Source organism: Panicum virgatum, chromosome 1N (genome assembly GCF_016808335.1).
Source record: "Panicum virgatum strain AP13 chromosome 1N, P.virgatum_v5, whole genome shotgun sequence".
Lineage (NCBI taxonomy): Eukaryota > Viridiplantae > Streptophyta > Magnoliopsida > Poales > Poaceae > Panicum > Panicum virgatum.
In genome coordinates, this window is record NC_053145.1 from 5,651,547 (window position 1) to 5,676,297 (window position 24,751).

The 24,751-nt window shown below is 46.1% G+C and overlaps 2 protein-coding genes across 2 annotated transcripts; both read right to left on the reverse strand.

The window, feature by feature from the left end:
- Positions 1–7,360: 7,360 nt before the first annotated feature.
- Positions 7,361–15,875, reverse strand: LOC120654794 (protein STRUBBELIG-RECEPTOR FAMILY 3-like). Its single transcript, XM_039932448.1, has 17 exons — positions 15,376–15,875; positions 13,018–13,147; positions 12,870–12,938; positions 12,647–12,712; positions 12,498–12,569; positions 12,332–12,403; positions 12,183–12,254; positions 12,040–12,105; positions 11,358–11,423; positions 10,549–10,964; positions 10,400–10,456; positions 9,917–10,293; positions 9,568–9,836; positions 9,316–9,454; positions 8,774–8,913; positions 8,513–8,669; positions 7,361–7,839 (listed from the first exon to the last, which is right to left on the reverse strand). The coding sequence occupies exons 1-17, from the start codon at positions 15,491–15,493 to the stop codon at positions 7,753–7,755; spliced, it is 2,373 nt and encodes a 790-aa protein (XP_039788382.1). The 5' UTR covers positions 15,494–15,875; the 3' UTR covers positions 7,361–7,752.
- Positions 15,876–21,341: 5,466 nt separating this feature from the next.
- On the reverse strand, positions 21,342–24,155 carry LOC120654325 (transmembrane protein 230-like). The gene is made up of 2 exons (XM_039931823.1): positions 23,899–24,155; positions 21,342–21,463 (listed from the first exon to the last, which is right to left on the reverse strand). Exons 1-2 carry the CDS (start codon positions 24,086–24,088, stop codon positions 21,342–21,344), a joined length of 312 nt encoding a protein of 103 aa, XP_039787757.1. The 5' UTR covers positions 24,089–24,155.
- Between the last annotated feature and the right edge of the window lie 596 nt (positions 24,156–24,751).

Below are 24,751 nucleotides of genomic sequence, written 5' to 3' on the forward strand. Positions count from 1 at the left end.
CGGCGCCACCGCTCGCGCCGTTACCGTAACGTGTGGCCGCCGCGGCCCGCGCATCAGATCACGCCACCAGGCACCAGCGCAGCGCTACCCCTCGGCCCCGGCCCCCGGGGTCCCCGCGCGCCCGCGTGTGGTGATCCGGGAGTCCCGCTCGTGGCGCCGCCGCCCGCCGCCACAAATATCTCCGGCGGCGTGCCGGGCTGGTGAGGCGGCCGTCCACCACCGTGAGAGGTGAGACTTCCGAGTCAGCCGCCCACCTTTTTTTTATAGCAAGTGACCTGCATTACACCAGTGAACAAGTCCAGCACAGATACAGACACCTTCTAGAGGTGTACAGAAGGGACAGATGTCCATACCAACTTACACAAAAGACCCTAGAAAACATAAAAATTACAATGAAGCTCATGGGAACCTTTGTGCTGCCTAAGCTCGCCGTCCATCGCCATGGCGCACCTCCGCAAACGCCGAGACCTTCTGAGCCAGGGACAAACGACAAGCAAACCAGAACCGGAAGAAGCTTCATTGCCCAAAGGCTTTGACAAGAGCCGCAGAGAAAACGCACCGAGAAGCACATCGGCCGGGGACACACCCCAATCTTCTACGACGCCGACGGGTACTCGTCCGGTCAGGCCGTGGGCGCCCGCCACGTTCGTTGCTCTCGGGTCTCGGCGCAGCGGCTGGCTTGGAGACGAGCGCGTAGCCGGGCAAGTCGGTGACGGGTCCCGGTCCCGGGACGGCGCGCCGTTGGAGGCCGCGACGCGATTGGTGCTCGATCTCCTCCACCTGTTCGTCGTCTGCCCGGTACAGCGAGGTCGCCAGCGATCGCCATCCTATGGCCCCGGTTTATGCGCACGTGCACGGGGCAGCGGAAGTGTCAATTATACCCTCGCGTTTCTGCAGCTACAGTGGCGCACTACGTACAAGTACAGCCTGTCAGCAGCCTCTCTCGTGCCAGAGATCTTTTGCTTTCTTTGAAGAGAAAAGTCCATTTTACCCCCTGAAGTGGTCTACGAGTTTGAAAACCCCCCTGAATTCCAAAACCAGGAATGTTTCGTACCTGAACTTTTCAAACTGGGCAAAACACCCCCCTCAGGCCAGTTTGCAGTGGTTTTGACTCAAGTCATCGGCCACGTCACCTGTTTGGTCCACGTCAGCCCTGCCACGTCAACGAGTAATGGGCAGGCCCAAATTAAACACCCCCTTCCCCCGTTCTCTTGCTCGACGCTGCCGCCTCCCTCTGCTCCCGCACCAGCCTCCCTCTGCTCCCATTGATATGGAATGATTTCTTTGCATAACACATTCAGTTGAACACATAGGCAACATACATTCAGTTCAACACATAGGCAACATGAATTCAGTTTAACAGATAGCAACCTGACACAAGGTTCTGCTCAGAGTACACGCTAATAACAGATAGCAACATGCCATCAGTTTAACAGATGCAACAATATGCCATCAGTTTGGCTTAAGTAGACACAACAATATGCCATCAGTTTGGCTTAAACAAACACACAAAATGTCATCAGGTGAACACAGATACATGACAGTTGTTTGGTCTTCAAATTGCAGATGAAGAGGGTAGCTGTGGGATTTTTTTTGGCCTTCTTGGAGTTAGCTTTTTCCTTGGTGGTTCATGAGCACTGACTTGAGCACTAGCCGATCCAGATGTGACAGTAACATGAACCTTAGAAGAAGCCTGAGATGTTGACACATGGGCCTCCAGGTTGATTGTACCAGATCCTCCTTTCTTGGTGTGAACATTAGCTTTAGCAGTTGAGCCAACACCCATATCCTGTCACAATTTTTCACATGTTAGTCAACAAATAGTACGCATGACATGAACATGGTAGTGGACTAGTAGCTTACATGGGTCATGATGCTGTTGTCTTGAGAAGTTCTTAGCCGTGAGCTCTGACTACTTTTCTTGGTTGAAATTGAAATGGAGGTAGACTTCCTTTTTTTAGATTTTATTCCACTCTGCTGCGAATCATGAACTATAACCAAGGCATTATGTGCTGGGGGTGAAGTCGCAGCATGTTGTGCTGGAGGTGAACTTGCATCATGCCTTGCTGCATTTGGAGCTGGCTATGAATTCCTACCATGCCTTCTGTCACATGTTGTGGTATTATGACCTGTGCTTTTGCACTTACTGCACCTAATTTTTCCACCAGCCTTGGACATTTTAGTTCTCTTTGGCTTCTCCCCGTACTCTCTTTTTCATGATTTTTTGGGCCTACCAGGCATCTTGACATAGCCAGGTGGATTAGACTTGGGCAGATTAGATTGTGGCCATGCAGTCATACCCTCTAGTGGCTGCAAGCAGTGCTCATATGTTCTCTGGAAGTGTTCAATGGAGTAGCAACCAGCAACATATTCATCCAAGCAGTTAGTCTTGAAAAATATGCAAGCTATTGCATGGGGCATGGTAGGCCCGACAACTGCCAGTATCTGCAAGAACATGTTCTGTCCACCAAGTTGACAACAAATCTATTATCAAAGTACTTCACTTCATAGGCATCTCTTCCATTAGCTATGGCATGACAATTTCCAGACAGAGTGATGTAGAATTTCAATTTCTTGCTGATGTTGGGGCAAATTCTTCTAGTCCACTTTTCTGATGCATCTCTTTGTTGTTGGATCCTAACCATCACTTTGCACCTAATTGCCTCTAGCATGCTAATGATAGGGAGGAATCTAGCATCTATAATCCACTTGTTGAAAGACTCACAGATATTGTTGTCAATTGAATCACAGTTTGAGCCAAACTGAAAGTAAGCTCTGCAATAGTGTTCTGGTCCTGACTGCAATAGAGCTCTTGCACCTTCTGGAGTACTCTGGGCCAGCCTTGCTCTTGCATAATTGAACAGTGGCATGCTAGAAGACTTGGCACACATCCACCATTTTTTTGGTACTCCTTAAATTTCTTTCTCCAGTTAGCATACACATGTCTAGCACAATTTCTGTGCTATGCATTTGGCGCCCATTTTGCAACAGCATTTAGTATGCCCTTCTGCAGATCTGAAATGATGACCCATCCTAAACCATCACCAATTTTTACATCTCTAAAGAAAATATCACAAAACCAATCCCATGACTCATTTGTCTCCTTCTCTACAACTGCCCATGCAATAGGATACATTTGGTTGTTGCCATCTCTTCCCAAAGCGCACAGAAGCTCCCCATTTGTGCAGCCCTTGAAAAAACATCCATCCAGACCAATCACCTTCCTACACCCTGCCAAAAATCCTCTCTTCAGTGCATCAAGGCAAACATAGAATCTCTGGAAAACTGCACCAGGATTTTCAACCTTCACAATCACAGTGCTACCTGGGTTGCTCCTCAGCAATTCCAATTGGTAGTCATAAAGTCTGGCATATTCACCCTTTGTGCTTCTGAATATCTTTTCTAGGACTATTGCCTTGGCTCTCTTCACTTTAGACATGCTTACATCGGCAAACATCTCTTCTTGCACAGTTGCCTTAAGGTGCTGCAAACTCCATTGAGGGTTGGCTCTTAACATGTTCTCATACTTGGCAGCTATCCTTCTAGCAGTTACTAACTTGTTATCCCTTCTAGATGGACAGTTATGCTCATCTACAAAAGTGCTTATCTGCCAGCTGTCTGTTCTAGAGTGTGTTGATAACAAGCACACCCAAGGGCAGTTGCTCCAATCACATGTAACCTTCATCTTTCACAAAGTTTATGACTTTCCTTTGATCCAAAGCATGTTTTCTGATAGCCTCCTTGAAGTCTCTCTTATTTGCAAACTTCATGCCCAAACTCAAAACTGATCTTGACCCTTTGTCCTTGTAAACAGGGAGACCATCATTGTGCCTCACAACTTCACCGTCTGAATCCTCTGTGAATGAATCATCCTCCTCATCACTACTGTCTTCATATGCAGTGCCATAGCCATCCTCATCTTGTTCAATACTATGTGAATGAAAATTTCCTGAGCAAATAACATCATCTAATCTTGCTATTTCTCCAGCCTTGCACTTCCTCTTGAACTCCTTGAACTTCTTCATAATTTCTGCTGCTTCCTCATCAACTTCAGAAGCACTGTCATCACCAGGTATGTAATCACTATCATCTGAACTGTTGCCTTCAACTTGAATTGCCTGACTCATAGTGCTGGCAGAACAAACTTGGTTTGCTTGCTCTATCAAAGAAAAGTTCTTGTTACATGTTGTATTGCCCCAAGAAGAACCATCACCACTTGAACTCCCATACTTCCTGCTCCCAACTACCTCCACTTCATCATCGCTGCCTTCAACCTCTTGAGTGTCAACCTCCATTTCAACTGCCCGAATATGCTCCACATATACTTCAGCTACACCACCATCTGTGACACTATCAAACATGTACTGACAGGCCTTATCATCAACCAAAACCCGCAGTCCATTGCTCAGCTCTTTACCAGGAAACAACCGATGCAGCAATGACCCAAACTCAAGCTGACAGTGGTCTCTCACATGTCCTATTAGCTCCGGCAATGAAATCTTATCACGTTCGATGTATGATAATGCTTCTGACCCACCAACATACTGCACTTGCTTCCCATCATTGATGAATTCGCCAAGAAAATGAAATTGAACAGGAAGGTTGTCTAGTGCATCCATTCCGCGAGTGCCTACAACAAAATCAAAGCTCCTACTCAGCAAAAACTCATTCTACCGGTTCTACTCCAAGCGGATTTGCGGAACTGAATCACAGGAAGGATGCATCCCCTTATCTCAACGGATGCGTTGCCGAGATTTGAGCTCCTCAGATCTGCATGACCGACGGCGGTGGCGGGAGAGGAGGGAGGCGGCGCTGTCGGGAGAGAAGGGAGGTGGTGTCGGTGGAGGATGGCCGGCGGCGGTCAATGCCGCCGGTGTCGGGCGACGAGGGAGGCGGCAGCACTGTCCGGGGAAGGGAGCACCTGGGACGGGAGAGGACGGATGTGGCGGCGTTGGGCAGGAGAACGGGGGGAGGGGGTGTTTAATTTGGGCCGGCCCATTACTCATTGACGTGGCAGGGCTGACGTGGACCAAACAGGTGACGTGGCCGACGACTTGAGTCAAAACCACTGCAAACTGGCCTGAGGGGGGGTGTTTTGCCCGGTTTGAAAAGTTCAGGTATGAAACATTCCTGGTTTTGGAATTCAGGGGGGTTTTCAAACTCGTAGACCACTTCAGGGGGGTAAAATGGACTTTTCTCTTCTTTGAACGGTCCGTGTGGCTTACCTCTCCTTCCTTTTTTCCCCGCCTGCTCTTTCCCTCTGTTTCGCGTCTCCAAAATGATCGGAACCTTCTGCCAAAAAAATCTAGCTGATTGGGTAGACATACGACTGTACGAGGTACACACAAATTTCCCCTGCCTTTTGTTTTCTGAACTCGGAAGTCTCACGTATCTTGCTGCCTCTAAATTTTTTTTGTCATGCAATGGCACATAGTATTCTGTGGATCCAGTGCTAGTTTGAACGTCCAAGTCCTTATAATTTCTTTTAAAAAGGATCCTCAATTCCAATCCCGGTCAGCTCGACAAGTCAGGAATGTATTGGTTGGTGGTCTTGCGCCAGATACATCTTCCATAGCAACCATCCAGATAAATTCAAAAAAAAAAAAGAACACTTGCCAGGGCTTGACCTCGCGAACAGGGCCACACATAGCCTGGGAAAACCAGCCACCCAAAACCAGCCACAAGAAGGAGCCGGCAAGGAGTTTTCAGATTTCTGCATCGCCCGATTCAATGCACTGCTCGCCCCCACAGCGACAGGTTTCATGGGGGATGCATGCAGTGCAAGCATGGTGAGAACAGGAGCCCTCCACTGGTGCAGCAACGGGGGCGACAGGTCGGTCTGTGGATCAGAGATTCGCATGCCGTTCCACGTAACTTTCGGCATGGAGCTTCCTGTGCTTACCGTATCGGCAAACCATCATGAACCAAAACCGGGAGGAAGCTCCATCGACGCCACAGCTGAAACTGAAAGTGGCTCCTGCCGTCCTGCGAAATCGCACCGAAGATATGCAGGATCAGGTTCCCAATATCCGGCAACCAAGTGTGATGCACAAAGATATGTTAATGATAGCGAAAGGTGAGCTCATACAACAAGCAGATTCAGTGTTAGGAAACTGAAAACTTCGATACACAAGAATCAGGGTACCATTTGGTTTATTGCAAATTTAGTTACATTTTGGACAAGAATTGAATGTATATGATCGGATACTTTTCTGATGGGAACTGTTCAATGTATCCTAATTCATTTCGACGGCAACCACAGGATAATGTGATAGATGTGGACCAGCACACATGACACAGGAAGAGGCCGTGTCAGGCATCCTGATAAAAATATGGACCACTAGAGAAACAATATTGTACTCCAACTCTAATTTTCCTGGCTGAGGTTTAGATGGCGAGAAAGCGAGGGGATATGGCACTTGGCAGAGCTTCTGCCTGAGAACTCTCGCCAGCCTCACAAAATGGTGCGTGCATTGCACATTTACACTACTTGCCCAATTGCAACCAGCATCATGGCATGGTAAACTGCTCCCCAAAACCAGGTACAGTTCTTGACTCTTGGGCCCAAACGGCAATTAGCCTCTCCAGTGGCCAAACAGATGGGCACTTGTCACTGTCCTTGCGGAAATTTTGAATTTGCACGGTTGTGTAGTGCACAGATCAATCTAAATCGTGTTCAAAGTTCAAATAAGTCATCTTCCTAGAAAAAGTAACCTGAAAGCAACAATGCCTGGGGCTCATAACTCCTCCAAAGTGAAAAAATAAGCTTGATCACCCAGACATTTCCTGAACAATACAGGAAGAAGGGCAATGCTTTGGCAGTTTTATCATATAATTTTTTTGGTTCTTCATTCGCTCATGCATACAAAAATCAAAGCGTTATAAACTTCTGGTACTAGAATCAACTTTGCTGTTACCAGAGTAAGCTGGAAAGAGAAGAAAAGGAAAAAAAGAAGGCAATCCAAATTGTTGCATGGCCAGAAGTCCAGAACATTTAACAAAAATCGCTAAATCAACTGTAAAATGACAGTATATACTACAAGCCACCATGACAGATCAAACATAGATCTATCAATAAAGAAAAGATCAATACAAAAGTTTATGTAATGCCACTCAGCATGATTGAGCACAGACATATTTTATTTCAAGTCTTGAAGAATTAACAGGAAGGAAAGAGACATACCTAATAAAGGTACTTTTGCTTCAAGGAGGAGAAATTGCATGTCCAGGTCGGCAGAATGCAGAAGACACCATGACCATGTCTTTTTTTTTGAAAGATTCGATGTCAAGTGAGCAAGTTCAATTGCCTTTGCCTCTAAAGAATTTATCTAACAGTAGGTTTCTAAGATCAACAACCATATGGAGTTAGCAAAGCCAATTTTTTTTTCTTCCAGAGAAAGGTGAGGTTCAAGACATGCTAAAAGCATCATATTCAACATAACTAGCTATGGTGTAATAAAGTAATAAAAAATAGAATTAGTTACAAGAGATACTGCCTACAAGTGGAATTATCATGTCTTGCGGAGCACAGTAATCTGCTCGGCAACAATGCGAAACCACACCTCCTCTCTGGTTGTACCATACTACTATAACTACCAGTCTACCACCTTTCCAGAAGTGAGGCTCCAAAATGGCATGTACAGCTGATAATCTCGCCAGTACAAATTCTGATAGGGTGTGTCACACCAATGTGCTCAAGATGTATTCACTGAGCGTCTTCACTGGCTGGCCTTGCTGTTCTTCCTTGATTTATCACTCCGAACCCTCACCAGTAGCACCTACAATCCTAGTTAGGTCTTGGACGATGTCAGACATTGCCGGCCTGAACTCTGGTTCCTTCTGCAAAATGAAATTTGAGATCAGTAACATGATCCTTAAATTCATCCCTTGGGTGTGGTGCAGGCCTAGTAGATGGTCGAGTTGTGGTCTGGTCCTATGTTTCATGTTTTTATGTAATAGTTTTTTATCCTAGATCTTTACATTACTCACTCTAGTCCAAGGTGTGGGATGTTTCTTTGTATTTGGATTATTCTTTTTCTCTTAATATAAAGATACGCAGCTCTCCTGCGTGTTCAAAAAAAAAGATCCTTAAACTCATCCCAGCTTGGTGTTCTTAGAAAAAAGAGTTGAATACAACTGGAATGCAATAGCGAATAGATAAACAAATACCTCATCTGAACATGACGAAATATCGAAAAGTACAAAACAGATGCATGCAGTAGAGTTTATTATATGGACAAAGTCACGGCCTCTGCAACAAACCGATTCACGCAGCCATATATATGTAACAGACTAAATTGACACATGACTTAAAGATGCTTCTGACCTTCATAGTATGATTAATTCTAGTACGAGTAAACTGCTGCAAGTTAACCTGATTGATTATGATGGCTCTGCCCTAAATAAAAAGCTTGGAATGGAAATCTGAGAATTTAAAATCTGAAAGATGTGCTACGGAAGCAGCACATACATTATTCTGTATTAGCTTAAGAAAATAGAGGCTTAGAATTACCTGAATACATCGACTGATGATGTCTGCAAAACGTGACAACAGTATGTCGGAACACTCTTCTCGAATAGCAGGATCGACCATCTTTGATATGGACTCAATGTCATGAAGCTGAGAATCAGCCCATCTTACAAGATGTTGTTCAGCACGTGGGCGAGAACTGCATATCAAACATAAAGAAGTAGTGGAATGAGATAGTTAATTCAGACATCCTTTTGGGAGAATCGCAAAAGACTCCTGATTAAAAGATTCAGTGACTCTGACCTGTCATATGGTTTACGGCCTGTGAGAAGTTCTAGCATCACAACACCAAAACTGTAGACATCACTTCTGTTAGTAAAAGGCCCAGATTCTTGGATTTCAGGTGCTTCATAATTGAGTAGAGCTCGCATGCGACCTGATAGCTGAGATCAAAAGGAATATTATTATAAGGAATTTTGTATTCATATCAAAAGAAGTAAAGAAGCATGATCACCAAATAATCTAGACCTGTGGATACGTCAAGTATTTCTTCCAAGCTCCAACAGATCATGGCATACAGTAGTTAAAATGTGGCAAAGGTATGAAAGTTTGGAAGGAAATCACCGACTAGACATAATAGCTTTCACTGTTTTGGAGCTGCAAGCTACACATGCATCAATATTCTCCACGTTTGGATGGTATGCAAGAACGCTCATGCACCATGAAGTTGTAATATGTGGTCCATGAATTCATGTGTTTCAGTCATAATTTATAGTATGAATGTATGATAAAGACAAAGCTGATGCATTGCAATCACCAGATCTACATTAGACAGAAGAGATTACCTGTGTAACAGAACCTGACAACATCAATTCTGCCAGTCCGCATTCAGCGACACGTACTGAGCATCTATTGTCAAGGAGCACGTTTGCTGGTTCAAAATTCTGGTGCACTACTGGAGGTTCACAGGTGTCATGGAGATACCTGCAAGAAAAGTGTAATTAGTAAATATGAGGATTTTGACTGGCCATTTCTTGATGTGTGAAGTCAAACACACATAAGGTCATGAATATAATATTTAAGTTGATAAAGCTTACTCTAACGCCTTTGCTGCATGAAGAGCAACCTGGAGGCGAGCATTCCATGATAGTGCATCATCTATCTCCTCCCCTTCATGCAGTACATCATGTAGTGTTTTTCTACTGTAGTGGTTATAGACAAGTAGCCGCTGTCCATACTCAGCACAGTATCCAACAAGCTCGAGAATGTTAGGGTGTCTAATATCTGATATACGAGCAACCAGCTCTAGAAAGTCCTCTACTGGTATTCTTCCATTAGCATTGTCAATCTTCATAACTTCCAGTAACTGCATAGGACAAAAGAAGATCATCTTATATTTCAGTATAAATCAACCCCTGAGTAAAAGAAGAAATACTTGATACATACTTTGCCTCCAGGAAGTTCTGCCAGATACACTTTTCCCAACCTACTCTCCCTTATCAAATTTTGCTCTTCGAAGCTATTTGTATATTGCTGAAGTGATGCAACAGAAAAGGATGTTGCAGATGTTGAGGGATCAGTCCTTGGCGGAGTGCTAACTCTTTTTTCTGGCCTGACAATGGGATTTACGGTTACTTTTTCAACACGAGGGGGTGATGGTGGTGAAGGCATTGGCGGCAGCGGTGGCGGAGTCAGAGGCGGAGTTGGCGGAGGTGGAGGTGGAGGTGGAGGTGGTGGAGGTGCTGTAGCAAAGATCTCCGATTCTGTTCGCTCCAAATTAATTACATGCTCTTTTCTCTTTTCAGGAGGCTTCTCAAGGGCAGCTGCCAACAGTTTATAATTATTATATGCATCTATACTTTGACAGTAAAACAACATCAAGTAATAGAGAACTGATTGGTCAGATTTGCAACTTGCAAGCATATATACCTGGTACTGTTAAATTTATTTCACGAGGCTTCTTTCTATCTGGATTTTCAGCTGAACCTGTTAATGAAAATTAAAAATCATGTATCATGATATGAAAACAACAGAAGAAAACACGAAAATACATTTCAAAATCACAAATGAATTTTGACCTTTTTTGGTATCATCTCTTGATTGCACTGAAGCTTGCTTGACTTTTGGCTCCTCAACCCTCTGTCTCATCCCCCCTAATTGACTTGTGGAATAATCACGTCTCTCTTGTCTCTCTTGGTACTTGGACAAGCAAAATATTACCAGCAGCACTATAACTATGAATAGCACAATGGCAAGAAGAACATATCCAACAGTTCTCAGAGTTGAAGACTTGTGCTTCTTGGATGATGGAGAGCTGCTATCTCGTGCAGTAGATCCACTGGAGTTCGAGGCTGTATTAGATGGTGGAGGACCTGAAGGGGAAGAAGGGGATGATGATGTTTGTGTTGGTGTGGAGCTTGTAGGTGTTGAAGAGGGTGTTGAAGAGGGTGAAGTAGAGGGTGCTATGCTGGTATTAAATGGGTTCCCATCGTTTCTGTAGGAAAAAGCCGTTAATCACTTTATGATTATATGTAACTGATCCAATCATCAAAGTACCGAAAAGTATAAAGGATAGGACCTACTTGAGAGAAAGTATGGCCAGGAATTGGAATGGATTAATTGCAATGTCATACAGGGGTATACGTATATATAGGCAAGGTAACCTAGGATTGACTTGTGGAAACACCGTCAATCAAGGGATCCTTGCCTATCTCAACAATCTTATCCTATCCCCTAGGGCCGGCGCACCTACCAACACGGCAGGTGCGGCCTGGTGCCCTTGGCACACGGCCAGCCCAAGCACAGCCCATAAGGGCATACATTATCTTCTAACACTAATGTTTTATGTAGAAGAAATCTGAAATAGGTAAAGGGAAGAATTTCTTACTTGAAATTTGGTATGCTCAGCAGTTTTGGAGGAACTGGACCAGAAAACATATTATTCTCTACATTTCTGTTTCCAGGTAAATAAATTATCAGAAAGAGGTACAGATATCGGATCATGACAGAAGATTGAAAATAATGAACTATTTAGAAGGTGATTTCATCACAATTTTGATTTTGACTAAAGGTCAATTATATAGCATTTTATGATGCATTATGTGAAAAGGATGTTGGTATATGATTCATGGAACATGCTGTTGTTTGTTCGCAGAAATCTGGTAGGCAAGAAACAAACATGTGTCCTAACTGGACCCAAAAGCAGAACTGGTCAATAATATCAGCTAAGGGCCCCCTTAAGAAAAGGTGAATTAAATAACTTTGTTGGCAGTTTTTCTTTCCCGACTAGGAAAACAATGCTAAAGGTGCATTATTATTATACTACAATGACTATATGGTAAACTAAACTTCCAGAGCATGAAAGCCTTAAGGAATACCAAATTGCTATGCCAAGGAAATTCAAGGTGACACAATAGGCCTAAAGAATAGTACTGTGAAACAGTCATTTTTTATTTAAACAACAGCAAAATGACCAAATAATTGCAGGTTTCCTGTTTAATTTGTAGATTATTATGAGCTAAAGTGAGCGAACCAGTTAATTGACAACAGATAAGAGGATGTGGACGTACAAATCTTTGAGGGGGAGATCCTGCAACACATTAAGGGTTCCGGTTAGTTGATTATCTTGCATGTGCCTGTGAAATAGCAGATCACAAAAGACTAAGTACAAGGTAAGGGAGCAAAAAATAAAACAAAACAGTTGTAGAATTACAATGTAGTCAGTGATGTCAAGCTTCCCAATGAAGGTGGTAATGGACCGCTGAAGTTGTTGGATGAAATATCACTGTGATTAAAGTCTAGATGTCATCAATCAGTTTCCAGAGACATAAGTGGGTTCTAGGGGGTGGGCCGAGTTCTTACAGATTTACAAGTCCTGTTAGAGAATCAAATGCATCTGGCAATTTTCCATCTAGATGGTTACCATTCAGCGACCTGGGAATGAGACGGATCTTGAGTCAGTTCAATGATGAAAGTATAAAACACTGAGGTGAGGTTCCGTTTCGGAAGGATAAGAAAATGGAATTACATGGCTGATAGGCTCTGGAGTTTTGATAATGACATTGGGATGCTTCCAGTGAGTTGATTATCTGAGAGAAAGCTGCAGCAGAAAGGAACAAAAATCATCCATCATCTAATCACAACTTTAGAAATTTCAAGGGTAAGGTTAACACATACAAATTTTGCAGTGTGACAGGTAGATCTTCTGGTATGGTTCCACCAATATTATTGTTGCTGAGATTTCTACAATGACAAGAAAGTAAAAACCACAAAGCTCGATCAGAATACGAGTACAACATAACTTATAGCAGTATATAAAATGTTCCCTGTTCGCCTGTTGAAACAATACAATATAAGCCATCAACCATGAGCATGAAAATTGCAAAGATCATGCCCTTACATTTCAGTTATTGAAGTGAAGTTCCCCAGGCTGCCTAGCTGTCCTCCCAAATTCGCAGCATTAAAAACTCTGCAAACAATGCGTTAATAAAAGAACAAAATATAAAGGTATTGCTGGCAAAAGGTGTCATATAGAATAACTAGCGTACATTGAGGTTATACTTGAGCCGGTACATGTGACGCCCTGCCAATCCTCACCACAGGGATCTCCACCACTCGCAGACCATCCAGGCAGCTTTGGTGATCCAAGTGCAACATAAAGTCCATTTATAGCAGAAACTGCATGTAAGTAAAAGAGAAGGTATTTGTGACAGAACGAACACTAACCTAAATATGCAACCACACCAAACTATTAGATATAGCTGTAAGTGTGTTTTCCATGTATACTGTGACTCCCGACCTTGTATACAAAGCCTATTGGCTATATATACATATATATAAAATGTCACCCCACCTCATACAAAAGGAATCGCAGTATACATGGAAAGCACAATTACAGCTATTCTAATACAAAACTATACACACTCTAAGATAATCAAATGAATCTGCATTTATATAATCTGCTTTATGTGTTAAAGCGCTCTGTCAATTGAACTACTTCAGAGAATGCTGAACTGCACAAAAACTAGTATGGAGCACATTGCCATGAACTCATTTGGTCATTTACATCTAGTACTCACTCTCTACCACCATCTATTATCTTATTATTTGGCCAACAAACGGAGCCTCCACATTCGCTCTCAAGGCCTAGAAATTCCCACGTTAATAGGAGGAAAAAAGAAAAATTAAAATTACCCACCACTGCCATTACAAAAAATTAGCCTAAAATATCCATATACATGTTTATAAATTTTCCACCAGTGCCATTAAAATATATTTCTATTTATAAATATAAACATATCCATCGTTTTGCATATCAAGCTACATATCGTGCATACCTATTCTACACAAACAATTAACATATTCTACCATACATATATCTTATTATATTACCAAAATTCCAAATGCACCTTCACGATTATATTATTATTAGTCAAAATAAACAAGATAATTCTAGCCTTTGCACTATATTAGACTACCACCCTCCAAAAGTTTGTTGTCGATATTTATACAAGACACTACTGCACCTCACAATTAACACCACAAGTTCAAACAAAAAAATTAACACCACAAGCAGATCAGGAAACCAGGACAATATCGATCAGGTCATGATTGGTATAGTAAGCTCATCAGTCTTGAACATGAATATAGGTTGCTGAAATTCTGAGCGAAATCTTGTGCTCTGCACTATGGAGATTTGTTGGCTTCCAAAAATAAAAAAAACTTGGATCGACTGTTCTCCAACAGAAACTAGGCCACGGAGGCATGGTGCCATGCAACAAATGACATAATTAAGCATAGTAGCAACAGACGACCAAGAGGATCATAAAGTAGGGAAGCTAGCAAAAGAACAACTGAGTCAGTTGAACTGAGCAGTGGGCAGCATTACTGCAAGGGCTGACAGATAAGAAACATATTACTACTACTACAACGAATGGTAGTAGCTAAGATCGAGGAGATAGGCAGTCGTGACAGGATTAGAGTTGTGTGCTTGTCATGCGGCCACATCACTGACAAAGAAATATGTAGGCAAAAGGAGTCACCACTGCACTAGCAGTAGAGAAGCACTCTTGATTACTGAAACGAGTAGCATGTGATGAGAAAGATTTAAATTTATGAATAATAATTAGATAAAAAATGCAAAATATATCTAGAATATCAATACTAGCCGCACAAATGCGCGGGTCACCTCACTAGTTCCTCTGTATAAAACAAGTACTGAGCACACAGTCATCTAGCTGTTTCACATTCACCCAGGCACCCAGCCCTCTGCCACTCTGCCCTCAATCTGTGTTACGTAACACTTACAAACCACTGAGACTGTAAGGTCAACCAATATCAAAGTTCCGATGATGTACACCGAGCAACATCAAAGTCATCCGTCTATTTATCATGCACTAATTTCAACAGCCACCGAGTCTGCAGGGAGCAGCCGTGCCCCTTCCCCATTGCTATCCACGAATGCTGCTAAATTGATAAATACGAAGCTGATGGCACCAACTCCCACCAGGACCATAAACATCGCTCTCAATCCCCAGAGCGAAAAGCACATCCCAATTGCCGCATATCATCACTTCGGTTGCTTCCACAGCCTGGCAAGCACGAATTCAACGGCACCATCAACCCCTCGGGTACGAAAACCAGTACGCCGTGAATCCGCACCACAGTACCAAGATGGTTCAACCAGCCAGCGCAAACAAACCAATCCTCATTTCTCACCACCCACCCCAATCCCCAGTGCAATAGTACAGCACCAAACCAATCCCCCCGGAGTTCTCATGCCAGTACACGGATGAAATCTCATCCTCCTCCGGAACAGCAAACTCCAATCATCACCGCACGAACAGTAAGCAAGCAAAGCTCGACCGACTTGAGGGAGGCGAGCAGAGCGAAGCAGGGCACATTACCGTCGGCGGCGTCGGTGACCGCGAGCGCGCGGCGCGGCAATGCCGCGGCGGCGATCAGCAGCAGGACGAGCACCGGAGCCCCGGGCCGGAAGCGCCGGGCGCCGCCCCCCGCCCCCATCGCTCGCTCGTGGAGAGCAGCTAACAGCGCCGCGCCAGCTCCGCGGAGCAGCACGGGAGCTTCAGCCGCCCCGCCGGCGCGGACGGACGAGCAGCCGCAGCGATCGCGGAAACCGAGGCGGCTTGCGTAGATCTAGAGAGAGAAGGGGAGCGGAAGTGGATACTGAGGCTTGCTTTTCCGGAGCACGATTCTCCCCCTCTGCGCTCTGCTCCCGTCTGTTTTTGTTGGCTTCTAGAATCTAGCTGTGAGGAGTGGAGAGAGAGGAGGAAGAGAGAGAGAGTCTGGGAGTGGCGGCGAAGTGAGAGAAAGGGGGTGGAGAGAGGGGGGACTGGGGGAGGCAACGGGCGTGAAAAGGTAGTGAGAGAGAGAGAGTGGGTACTGTGTGCCAGTGCTGACTGGTGAGCAGCGGTGAAGGGGAAAGCCGGAAAGGAGAGGAAGAGAGAGAGAGAATTTCTTTCTATTTTTCTTGAGAGAGAGAGAGAAAGGGGTTGGGATTTGTGGGCAAAAAGCCCGGGGAGAAAAGGGGAATAGGCTTGTGGCTTTCCGGGACCTCGTCATTTTTATTCTCACGGCACATTGAATGGAACTGGGGGCCGGGGCAGCGGGGGTGGGGCCCTGCTGACGTGGTGCCCCGCTGGATCCGTTGGGAATTTGGCGGCGGCTGCGTGCGTATGAACGTGAGAAATTCGCTTTGCAATTCATTTTTTTACCGTTGTGTGCAGCTTTTGTAACGACTGATATCAGTACTGAACTTCTGCGAGACCTGGTTAAACCAGCGGAGATTTAGCCTAAGTGCACCGTGCTACATGTCTTTACTGCTCAGATTCACCGAAGAGCCGTTACGTGCTAATATCAAAATAACACTGTCTCTCTTCGAGCCGTTGCGCGGTAAAAAAAACATGGCCGTGTTTGGTAAACTGTCTAATCAAGTTTACACAAAAAACGAATGTCTGCATGGAGTACTAAATGGAGTCTATTTGCAAAACCTTTTCAGGGACCGGTGTAATTTTTTGAGATGAATCTAATGACGGTAATTAATTGATGATTTGCTACAGTGATGCTACAGTATCATCCTCTAATCGCGCGTCAAATGACTCATTATATTCGTCTCGCGATTTACACGGGGTTGTGGAGGTGGTTTTGTAATTAGACTTCGTTTACTACTCTAAATTAGTGGTCAAACAGCCTTTCCACTCCAACCAAACACGGCCCATGTTGATTTTTTCCCTACAAACGTCACGTCACATGGCCTTCTCCCGTTCTCCGATCCCCGCTAGCAGCCAAGCAGGCACACCTGAGACCTAGACGACACACACTGCACACCAAACGGTCACCACTGGCTGACTTGTGTGGTTTGCGAGAAGAACACCGGCCGGGATTATTCAGTCAGTAACTAACAATCAGTCGAAATTAGCTCCTGGAGTCGAGATCTACCAAAGCAGCATAATCCAATCCATCATAGCTAGACTGGCAGCTGCAGCTCTGAAAGGTGAAAGCTAAGCTTTTGCCTTGGCCGTGAAGCTCGATCGCGTACCTGCCGCTGTCAAGCTTGATGAGAAAAAAACAAACTAAAGAAACAGTGGGCGACAGAGACGCATCCATGGCGCGTCGCCATCATCCCCGACGAAAGGCCTCCCTCCCGCTGAGCACGGCTTGCATTGAGGATGAGACAGGCGATCGTCTGCGATCCTTATCTGCAAATACTAAACCAAACCAAGCGGCCGCACGGACGAAAGCGGCGCTGTGATAGGGCGACCTTGTTAGGTCACGGGGGCGACGTCGATGGAGGACGGGTGGTTAATTAGTAACTAATAACCAATCAGTGGTGGACTGGTGGTAGTATAGTAGCCGTAGTTGTCACATCGCAAACATGTTTCATGATGTGTGTGGCGACGTACGTGACGTCACGTGGGTGATTAGCACGACTACTTTTTTAAAAGAAGATTAGCACGAGTAGTAGATGATAGTTTGGAGCGGAAACAATTCCTTTTTTTTAAAAAAAAGATAGTTGGAGACATTGACCATTTGACCTGAAGTAGCAAGTGACCAAGGATTTGATGCAGCAGACGGCGGCGCATGGACGTGCAGGATTTGCTGACTGGCAAAATGGCAGTTGCATGAGGTCGCTGAGCAAAAGGTAGTGATAGAAAGTTACTACGGTGAAACTTGAAAGAAGTGACCGAGTCAAGTGCTGGAGAAGAGAACGATAGAGATTCCATCAGATGGACCCTGCTCCCAGCTTAGCTCCAAGAAGCCCCCCTCGTGGAATGGAATTGATTGAGGCGAGCACCAGTGCGCCGGTGGGCCAAGCGTAATGAGGACGGCGCCGTCCAACATATTTCACCACTCATGAATCATGACTCTGGAGGCAGGATTGATTCATCAGGAAGCGAAGCACAAGCACCTGCACCATGCCTGTATGTACTAAATCCAGCACGGCGGCCAGTGCTAAACTCATCTTTAAATTCACCGTCAGTAATTGAATTCACCGCTACAGAAGAAGAAACAGCAGAGATGCAACGGCCCACTTCAGGTTTTTCTTTTCCACATGTTGTGAAAGACGGCCTGGTTTGCAGTGTGTGTGTTTCTTCGATGACTTTTTGCACCCCGGCTGCTGATGGCGAACTGTGTTGGTTGAGAACACAAACCTGCGTGAATAATGCCGACGCCTAGCTTGAAAACGGTTTCCTTTTTTTCAAAGGATGCTTGAAAACAGTGCCTGTAGACAATTAGGGCACCGAACCGACTTTTTCAAAAGCTGGAGTAAATTGTACCTACGGCAAACGACCAAGCCGGCTGAACGAAACAATAGACACACCTAGCACCCTTTGACCCTCTGACTAACAAAAAGAAAGATTCTTGTTTTACACCAGTGCATGCACGTGGGATTACCCACTTAAGACGTCTCTCCGTCGTCTACAAACGATACAGTTGTACAAACTATGGAGTCAAAAGGTTACCTTGCATAGGGGTAGAATTTACATGTATTTATAGGGATGAGCGTGCGTGCGTTGTGAGTGTCTGATTTGTACTGTATAATCTAAAACAAGGTTATTTGATACAGTAGCACTTTCGTTGTTATTTGATACAGTTGTACAAACTATGGAGTCAAAAGGTTACCTTGCATAGGGGTAGAATTTACATGTATTTATAGGGATGAGCGTGCGTGCGTTGTGAGTGTCTGATTTGTACTGTATAATCTAAAACAAGATTACCCATGCAGTGCGTAATCCTCAGTCGATCAGGGAATCCGGGAATGGTTCAGTCAGGCCTTGTTTAGTCCGCGATTTTTTTTTGTTTTTGTAGAGTAGCACTTTCGTTGTTATTTGATAATTAATATTTAATCATGGACTAATTAGGTTTAAAATATTCATCTCATCATTTACAGTGTAATTAATTATTTTTTAACTGTATTGAGTACTGTAGTAAAATTTTTGGAACTAAACAGTCACCACCTTTCCGGCACATCAACAAGCAAACCACCTGCTGGTCAGTACTCGGTAATCATAACGGCTGCGAATACATGATTTCAGGCTTCTTAGCTTAGAAGCTACTACCTTTTGGACGTGTCAGGTTTTAACAACTAACATCTCTTCCTGTGTGTTTTGCAGTATGAACTGATTTTTTTTTGTTGAGATTTGCAGTATGAACTGATGAGTAGAACAATCCTACCGCGGGATTCCACTGCCCCCGTTTCCTTTACTGTGTGTCAAGGGCTAACACAAAATTAGCTGACTTCGTGCACATGTAGATTTTGATTTTGGACCATGGAGAATCCTATGTCAGCACTCCAGCCCAAAGTTAATTTCGGCCCATGTCAGCCCAATTAGGCCGATGGTATAAAAATTCATCCCAAACCCTAACTCTATAAGCTCTCCCACGGTTCCTCCCGGCTCCCCCATCTCTGCCACACGGCCGCCCCCGCACTCGGCCACAGCCCACAGCCGCTGCGGCCGGCGGACCCGTGCGCCTCCCCCTCCGCCTGGCTCCGCCCTGCGGCCGGCGGCCCTGAGCTCTGCCTGGCTCCGCGCCGGGGGCGGCGGACACGCGCGTCTGGCTCTCCTTCCGTCGCCCTCTCTTTCCTATCTAGTTTCTGTTATAACAGGGCTTGTTCGATTTGTTCTTCATGAAAGTTGCTTGTGTTTCTCGGTACGAAAACTTTCTGATTCTTTTTTCGCTCGCGATTTGAATGCTAGATATCGGGCTCTATATTATGAGTCAACAGCAGGCGCCGTTCGATGGCGTCCTTACTGCCGCATGGAGCCCAGATTGACGCCAGGAGAAGATTGTTTGGAGATCCATCTTCTTTTAGTTCCAAGCCACAATACCTGGCCACACTGCGACACAAAAACTCGCCCAACCCATCTTTGATTCTATTCTTCAAGAACCGCTTCTTTTCTTGCGCTTGTGAGACAGCATCTAGATTTGGATCTGGTATTTTGCTGGGCAGCAGGGTTTGTTACGGTGACGGCATGATTAGACGAACGGGTGCCGTCTTCTTTCTCCATGGACGAAACGCCCTTTGCAAGGTGCCAAAATAGATGCCGATACACGATTGGACGAGGTCACAATTTCGATTGCCTCGTCCAAATTAAATTTGGCAACAGTTCCATTGCATTGTCCGCTTTTTTGTTGACAGCCCTGTTTTGATTTCCCCCCTCTTTGTTGGCAACTCCGTTATGAGTTTTGTTCGTTGTGTTTGGCTACAGTATTATTTTTTTTATTTGAGGTGAATTCATTCTTCCTGTGTAACTGGATTGGTTAGCAGATAAAACTCAGCCTTGAGGACTGGACGGAATGCAGAACAGTGCCGTGTTTGGTTGCAGCCTGTAAATTTTTTGAAAAAATCATCTTTTTTTATTTGAAGTACTAAACATAGACTAATCACAAAAATAATTACAGAACTCGTCTGTAAATCGCGAGATGAATCTAATGAGCCTAATTAATCTGTCGTTAGAGGTTATTTACTGTAGCATTACTGTAGCAATTTAGCATCTAATTACAGCATAATTAGGTTCATTAGATTCGTTTCGCCATTTACAGACAGCAGTCGTAATGTGTTTTTTATTTCATCTAAATTTAAGTCTTCATGCAGGTGCCGGAAAATTTTTTTGGAATTTGGAATTTCGTAACTGAACACGGCCCAGATAGAACACATCCGTGAAGCCCGAAATGTGGGGTCATTTATTTTTTCCACCGCGTATTACCACCCTTACTCCACGATAACGCAAGTCTTTTACCACTCACCACGCAAGGATAGCGAATTATTCTAATGGTTTTAACATATATGATGCCAGGCAGATTACAACCATGTTGGAGATAGCTTAATTTGCTTAAATCTGAAAAACAAAGTACTACGAAATCAACCATGTCGGAGAAAGATTAAACATGCAATCTAAAAAAAGAACACTATTGAAATGTGAAAATTGGAACAGCGGAAAATACAGAGGGAAGTAATTTGACATGATCACACAACGTTCCACTGGCTGGCCACACTTTAATATGCAGCTCTATTTATCTGTACACATCCACCAGTTCTTCTGTACAAGGTTAAGAATAAATTGACACAAACATGCAACACAAGGGTGGATACACTACACTATTAGCCAAGGTTTTAAATAGTCGGCTATAGCTTCCGCTATAGACCGTTATAGCTTCTAGAATGAGCGGCTGCTATGGAATTTAGCCTGCTAAAGCCGGCTATAGCTCGCTAAATTCTGGCTATAGCCCGCTAAATGCCGTAACGGCAGTTCTGCCGCTAAACGTCTTAGCCGGTAATTTAAAACCTTGCTATCAGCGGGGCCATTGGACGAGTATTGATCTGAACTCCAGGCCAGTGACACAAGCTTCAGTTTGGCGGGATGTTTGAAAATGAGAAGCCCTTGTAACCTTTGTATGCATAGTACGCGATTCGTGTGTAGTAGAACCCAGGGATGAACATCACAATACCTAGAATCATAAAGAAAATTCCTGTTCCAAGAAAGAAAAAACAGGCAAGTTCAGGTAACCCCATTCAAGCAAAACCTATCTAGATTGATGAACTCAGCTGTTCTCTCATGAAAGCTACTGAAAGTTCACATTGTATCAATATTTTTTTTCGCGACCGTGCATGAGCACGTTTTTCATTAAGAAGAAAGCAGTTATAGACACAATCTTGAGTGGCCAAACAGAGCTTGACCAATACAAGAGCACAAAATACTACAAATAGAGAAACACTGAAAACGCATACACACAGACAAGAAAGCATAAAGACACCATGAACAACAGTAAATCAACACGGAGATGACAAATGGCACGACCCACACCACAAGCCAGAACCCTACAACCGAACCTGCAAGTAGAAACAACAACGTCCAGGGCACAAAGGTCAACGGCCTAACAAAGGTGGCAAATCATCCACCGGAACGACCAACCACGGCGGCAAAGAATCCGCCCGAGGCAAACTTCAACCAACACGACGGGGGCGGCAAAGCATCTGCCAGACCGGAACAACGGCAAAGCATCCGGTAGCGAAGAGAACCAACGAACGAGCGCGACCCGGATGATGCAGGTGAGATGAGGCGAAGGCAGGCGCAGAAGCAGAAACTCTTCGAGGAGAGTAGAAGACCGCCACCAACACAGCTTCCAAGACAACGCCTCCAGAAATGAAACGACGCCACAGGTGCTGTCGTCGTCCGACCAACAAGGTCTAGGTTTTCACCCGGAAGGAAAGCTGGATAGGGAGGAAAAGGGCGGAAGGATGAGGCCTTCAAGAAGGTAAATGGCGCCCGCGGGCGTTGTCGTCATCGGTCCGCAAGCGGAACCGAGGCTTTCGCCACAACCCTTTTCCAACCCAGAGCCGACGGCCGGCGGCGGCAGCGAGCCCCGGGGGTTCCGGGCACGGCGAAGAGGAGGGCACCCCGTACCCAACCCAGAGCCAATGGCAGCAATGCGACCACCCCAAGAAAGAAGGTCGGCGGCCGGCAACCATCCCCGACGGGGGCGGCACAAGAAGAGGCCCGCCCAGGGCGAGCGGCGGTGTGGCCACAGCCCCCAGGCCACACGAGGCGGCGGCACGGCCAGGAACCCGGCCACCCGAGGCAGCCGAGCAAGGAGGCCAGCCTAGGGAGAGCGGCACCGCGGCCAGACGAAGCGGCGGCGACACAACCAGGAGCTCCTGGCCGCCCAAGGCGGCGGCGCCGTGGCCAGGAGCCCCCGGCCAACCGACGCGACAGCAACGGCGTGGCAAGGGCCCGCGGCCCCCCTAGGTGGCGGAGGCGCGGCCAAGGGCCCCCCGCCACCCGAGGGGGAGCGGGCAAGGGCCCAGAGGTAGCGGCCCCCCACCCGAACCGCCGGCGGTGGCGCCGCAGCAGCACAGGAGCTGGCGGCAGCGGCCAACACCCCCACAATGGCCAGGGAGGCGCGCAGACGACGCCGGGAGGCAGCAGCACAAGGCCACGGCCTCGGGCCAACCAGGCGGCGGAAGGGGTGGCCTCGGCGGCCAGCGACGAGGAATGGGCTTCCGCGCCAGGGAAAAGTAGATCCGGGCCCAGGGGAGGTGGATCTACCCGACGGCAGGCGGCAGGCGATCGGCGGCGAAGGAACTCGGCGGCCGACAGCTAGGGATTGCGGAGTGGGAGTGGAGAAGGAAAGAAGAGAGAATGGAAGGGAGAACGCGCGACGCGGGGGCCGGCTTCGGCGCCGCCGTTGGCCGCCGCCGCCGCCTCGCCGCAGGAGTCGGGCGGGCGGGGTTGGAGAGGGGGGGTGGCGCGGCGCCCCCGAGTCTCCCAGGAGGAGCGACGCGGGGGAAGGGAAGGAAATGTCACTGCATCCACATTGCATCAGTACTTTAGCAACAAATTCTCAAGTTTCCACACATATACATCGCAATTTACAAATAGTTCCAATTATGGAAGTATGGTGCATCAGATTCTAGGATGAACCCAAAATCAACATCGGAATGTCTGTTGCTCTCAATTATTATTGTCTATAAATCTCAGACCATACCACTAAATCTTTGTTGCTTCCACAATTTCTTTTGTGGAGCATTCGGCTACAGATTCAAAAGCACTTGATCCTAATATGGCTTGTTATATGTACTCTAAACCTCATGTGGCTTCTGATACAACGAATTTCAGAACCTGGCAGTTAGATAAGCACCTGCATTTCCTACCGTGGACACGGTCACACTAGTGGCGAGCAACCCGATTGTACTCCCGCTAAGGCAATTCCTGGAACCCTAGGCACTTAAATCAAACCCTCAAGCTAAATCCCCCCAGAATCATGCGAATTCCAGGCACACCAAGCACCACACGGGTGCACAGTGGAAGGAACCTAAGCTGCTCCTGCTCACATCAAGACGAGAGAGAAGGGGGTAGCCGAAGAGCAGGGAGAGGAGGGGGGTGGCGCCTCCGCCCGAGACTCACCGTGCGCGCGGTCCCCTCCGACCTGATTGGCGGCCATGAACAGGCCCCCGACGACGCCGAGCTCCCCGAAGGCGAGGAGCGCGGCGGCGAAGGCGACCTCCTTGACGGGCGCACCGCACGGGCCCCCGACTGCGCCGCCGACGAGATCGTCCTCGTCGGAGATGGAGAAGGCGTGGTCCACGTACGCCATGCCCCCCGGCCGGCGCCAGAAACCCTAGCTAGGCTGGGCGGCGAGGGAAGGTTCTGGTGCTCTGTTGTTTAGGTTGGGGGCGGTGGATGAGTCCAACTGCGGAAATGAACGCGGTGGCGTTGTATCGAGCGAGCACGGGAAGGAAAGGTCAGCCTCTCGAGCCTCGGGTGGGTCGCTTTACGCGACGCAATTCCCTGCTCGCGGATTTGGATGGATCCGGTCAAACCTCGGTTGCATCGACCACGGGCGAGATTTTTATATTATTTATTTTTCGATTTTTCAAAAATATATACCACAAAAAATATTTTGAGATCTGACCTCCTGTCGCCAGTTCAACTGGTGGTAAGGGCGTACTGCCGGATGACCTCCTCGTCGGAGATTTTTCATTCGAAGCCATCTTGGTGCTCAAATAATTGTCCCAAGCTTCAGATCCAAAAATAAAATTTAGATCTGGAACATTTATCGATTATTTGAGTATCAAGATGGCTCCAAATGAAAAAAAATAAACTATAAAATTGTAGATCTCGTCGAGATCTATAAATTTTATATAAAGTTTATCTCCATCCAAGTTCATATAAATTAGTTATGATTTTTTGAAAGTGAGCTGTCCAAGTCAAAAGACATTTCGCCGGCGCCGGTTCATCCGGCGGTATGCCCTTACCG

Coding starts and splice junctions, on each gene's coding strand:
- LOC120654794 (XM_039932448.1), bottom strand. CDS start 15,493: ATGGGGGCGGGGGGCGGCGCCCGGCGCTTCCGGCCCGGGGCTCCGGTG. Junction 12,106..12,182: donor TTGACATCACTGACTACATT/GTAATTCTACAA, acceptor GCTATTTCACAG/GCACATGCAAGATAATCAAC. Junction 10,457..10,548: donor AAGAGATGATACCAAAAAAG/GTCAAAATTCAT, acceptor TTTCATTAACAG/GTTCAGCTGAAAATCCAGAT.
- LOC120654325 (XM_039931823.1), bottom strand. CDS start 24,088: ATGGCGTACGTGGACCACGCCTTCTCCATCTCCGACGAGGACGATCTC. Junction 21,464..23,898: donor CGGAGGGGACCGCGCGCACG/GTGAGTCTCGGG, acceptor TTCTTGGAACAG/GAATTTTCTTTATGATTCTA.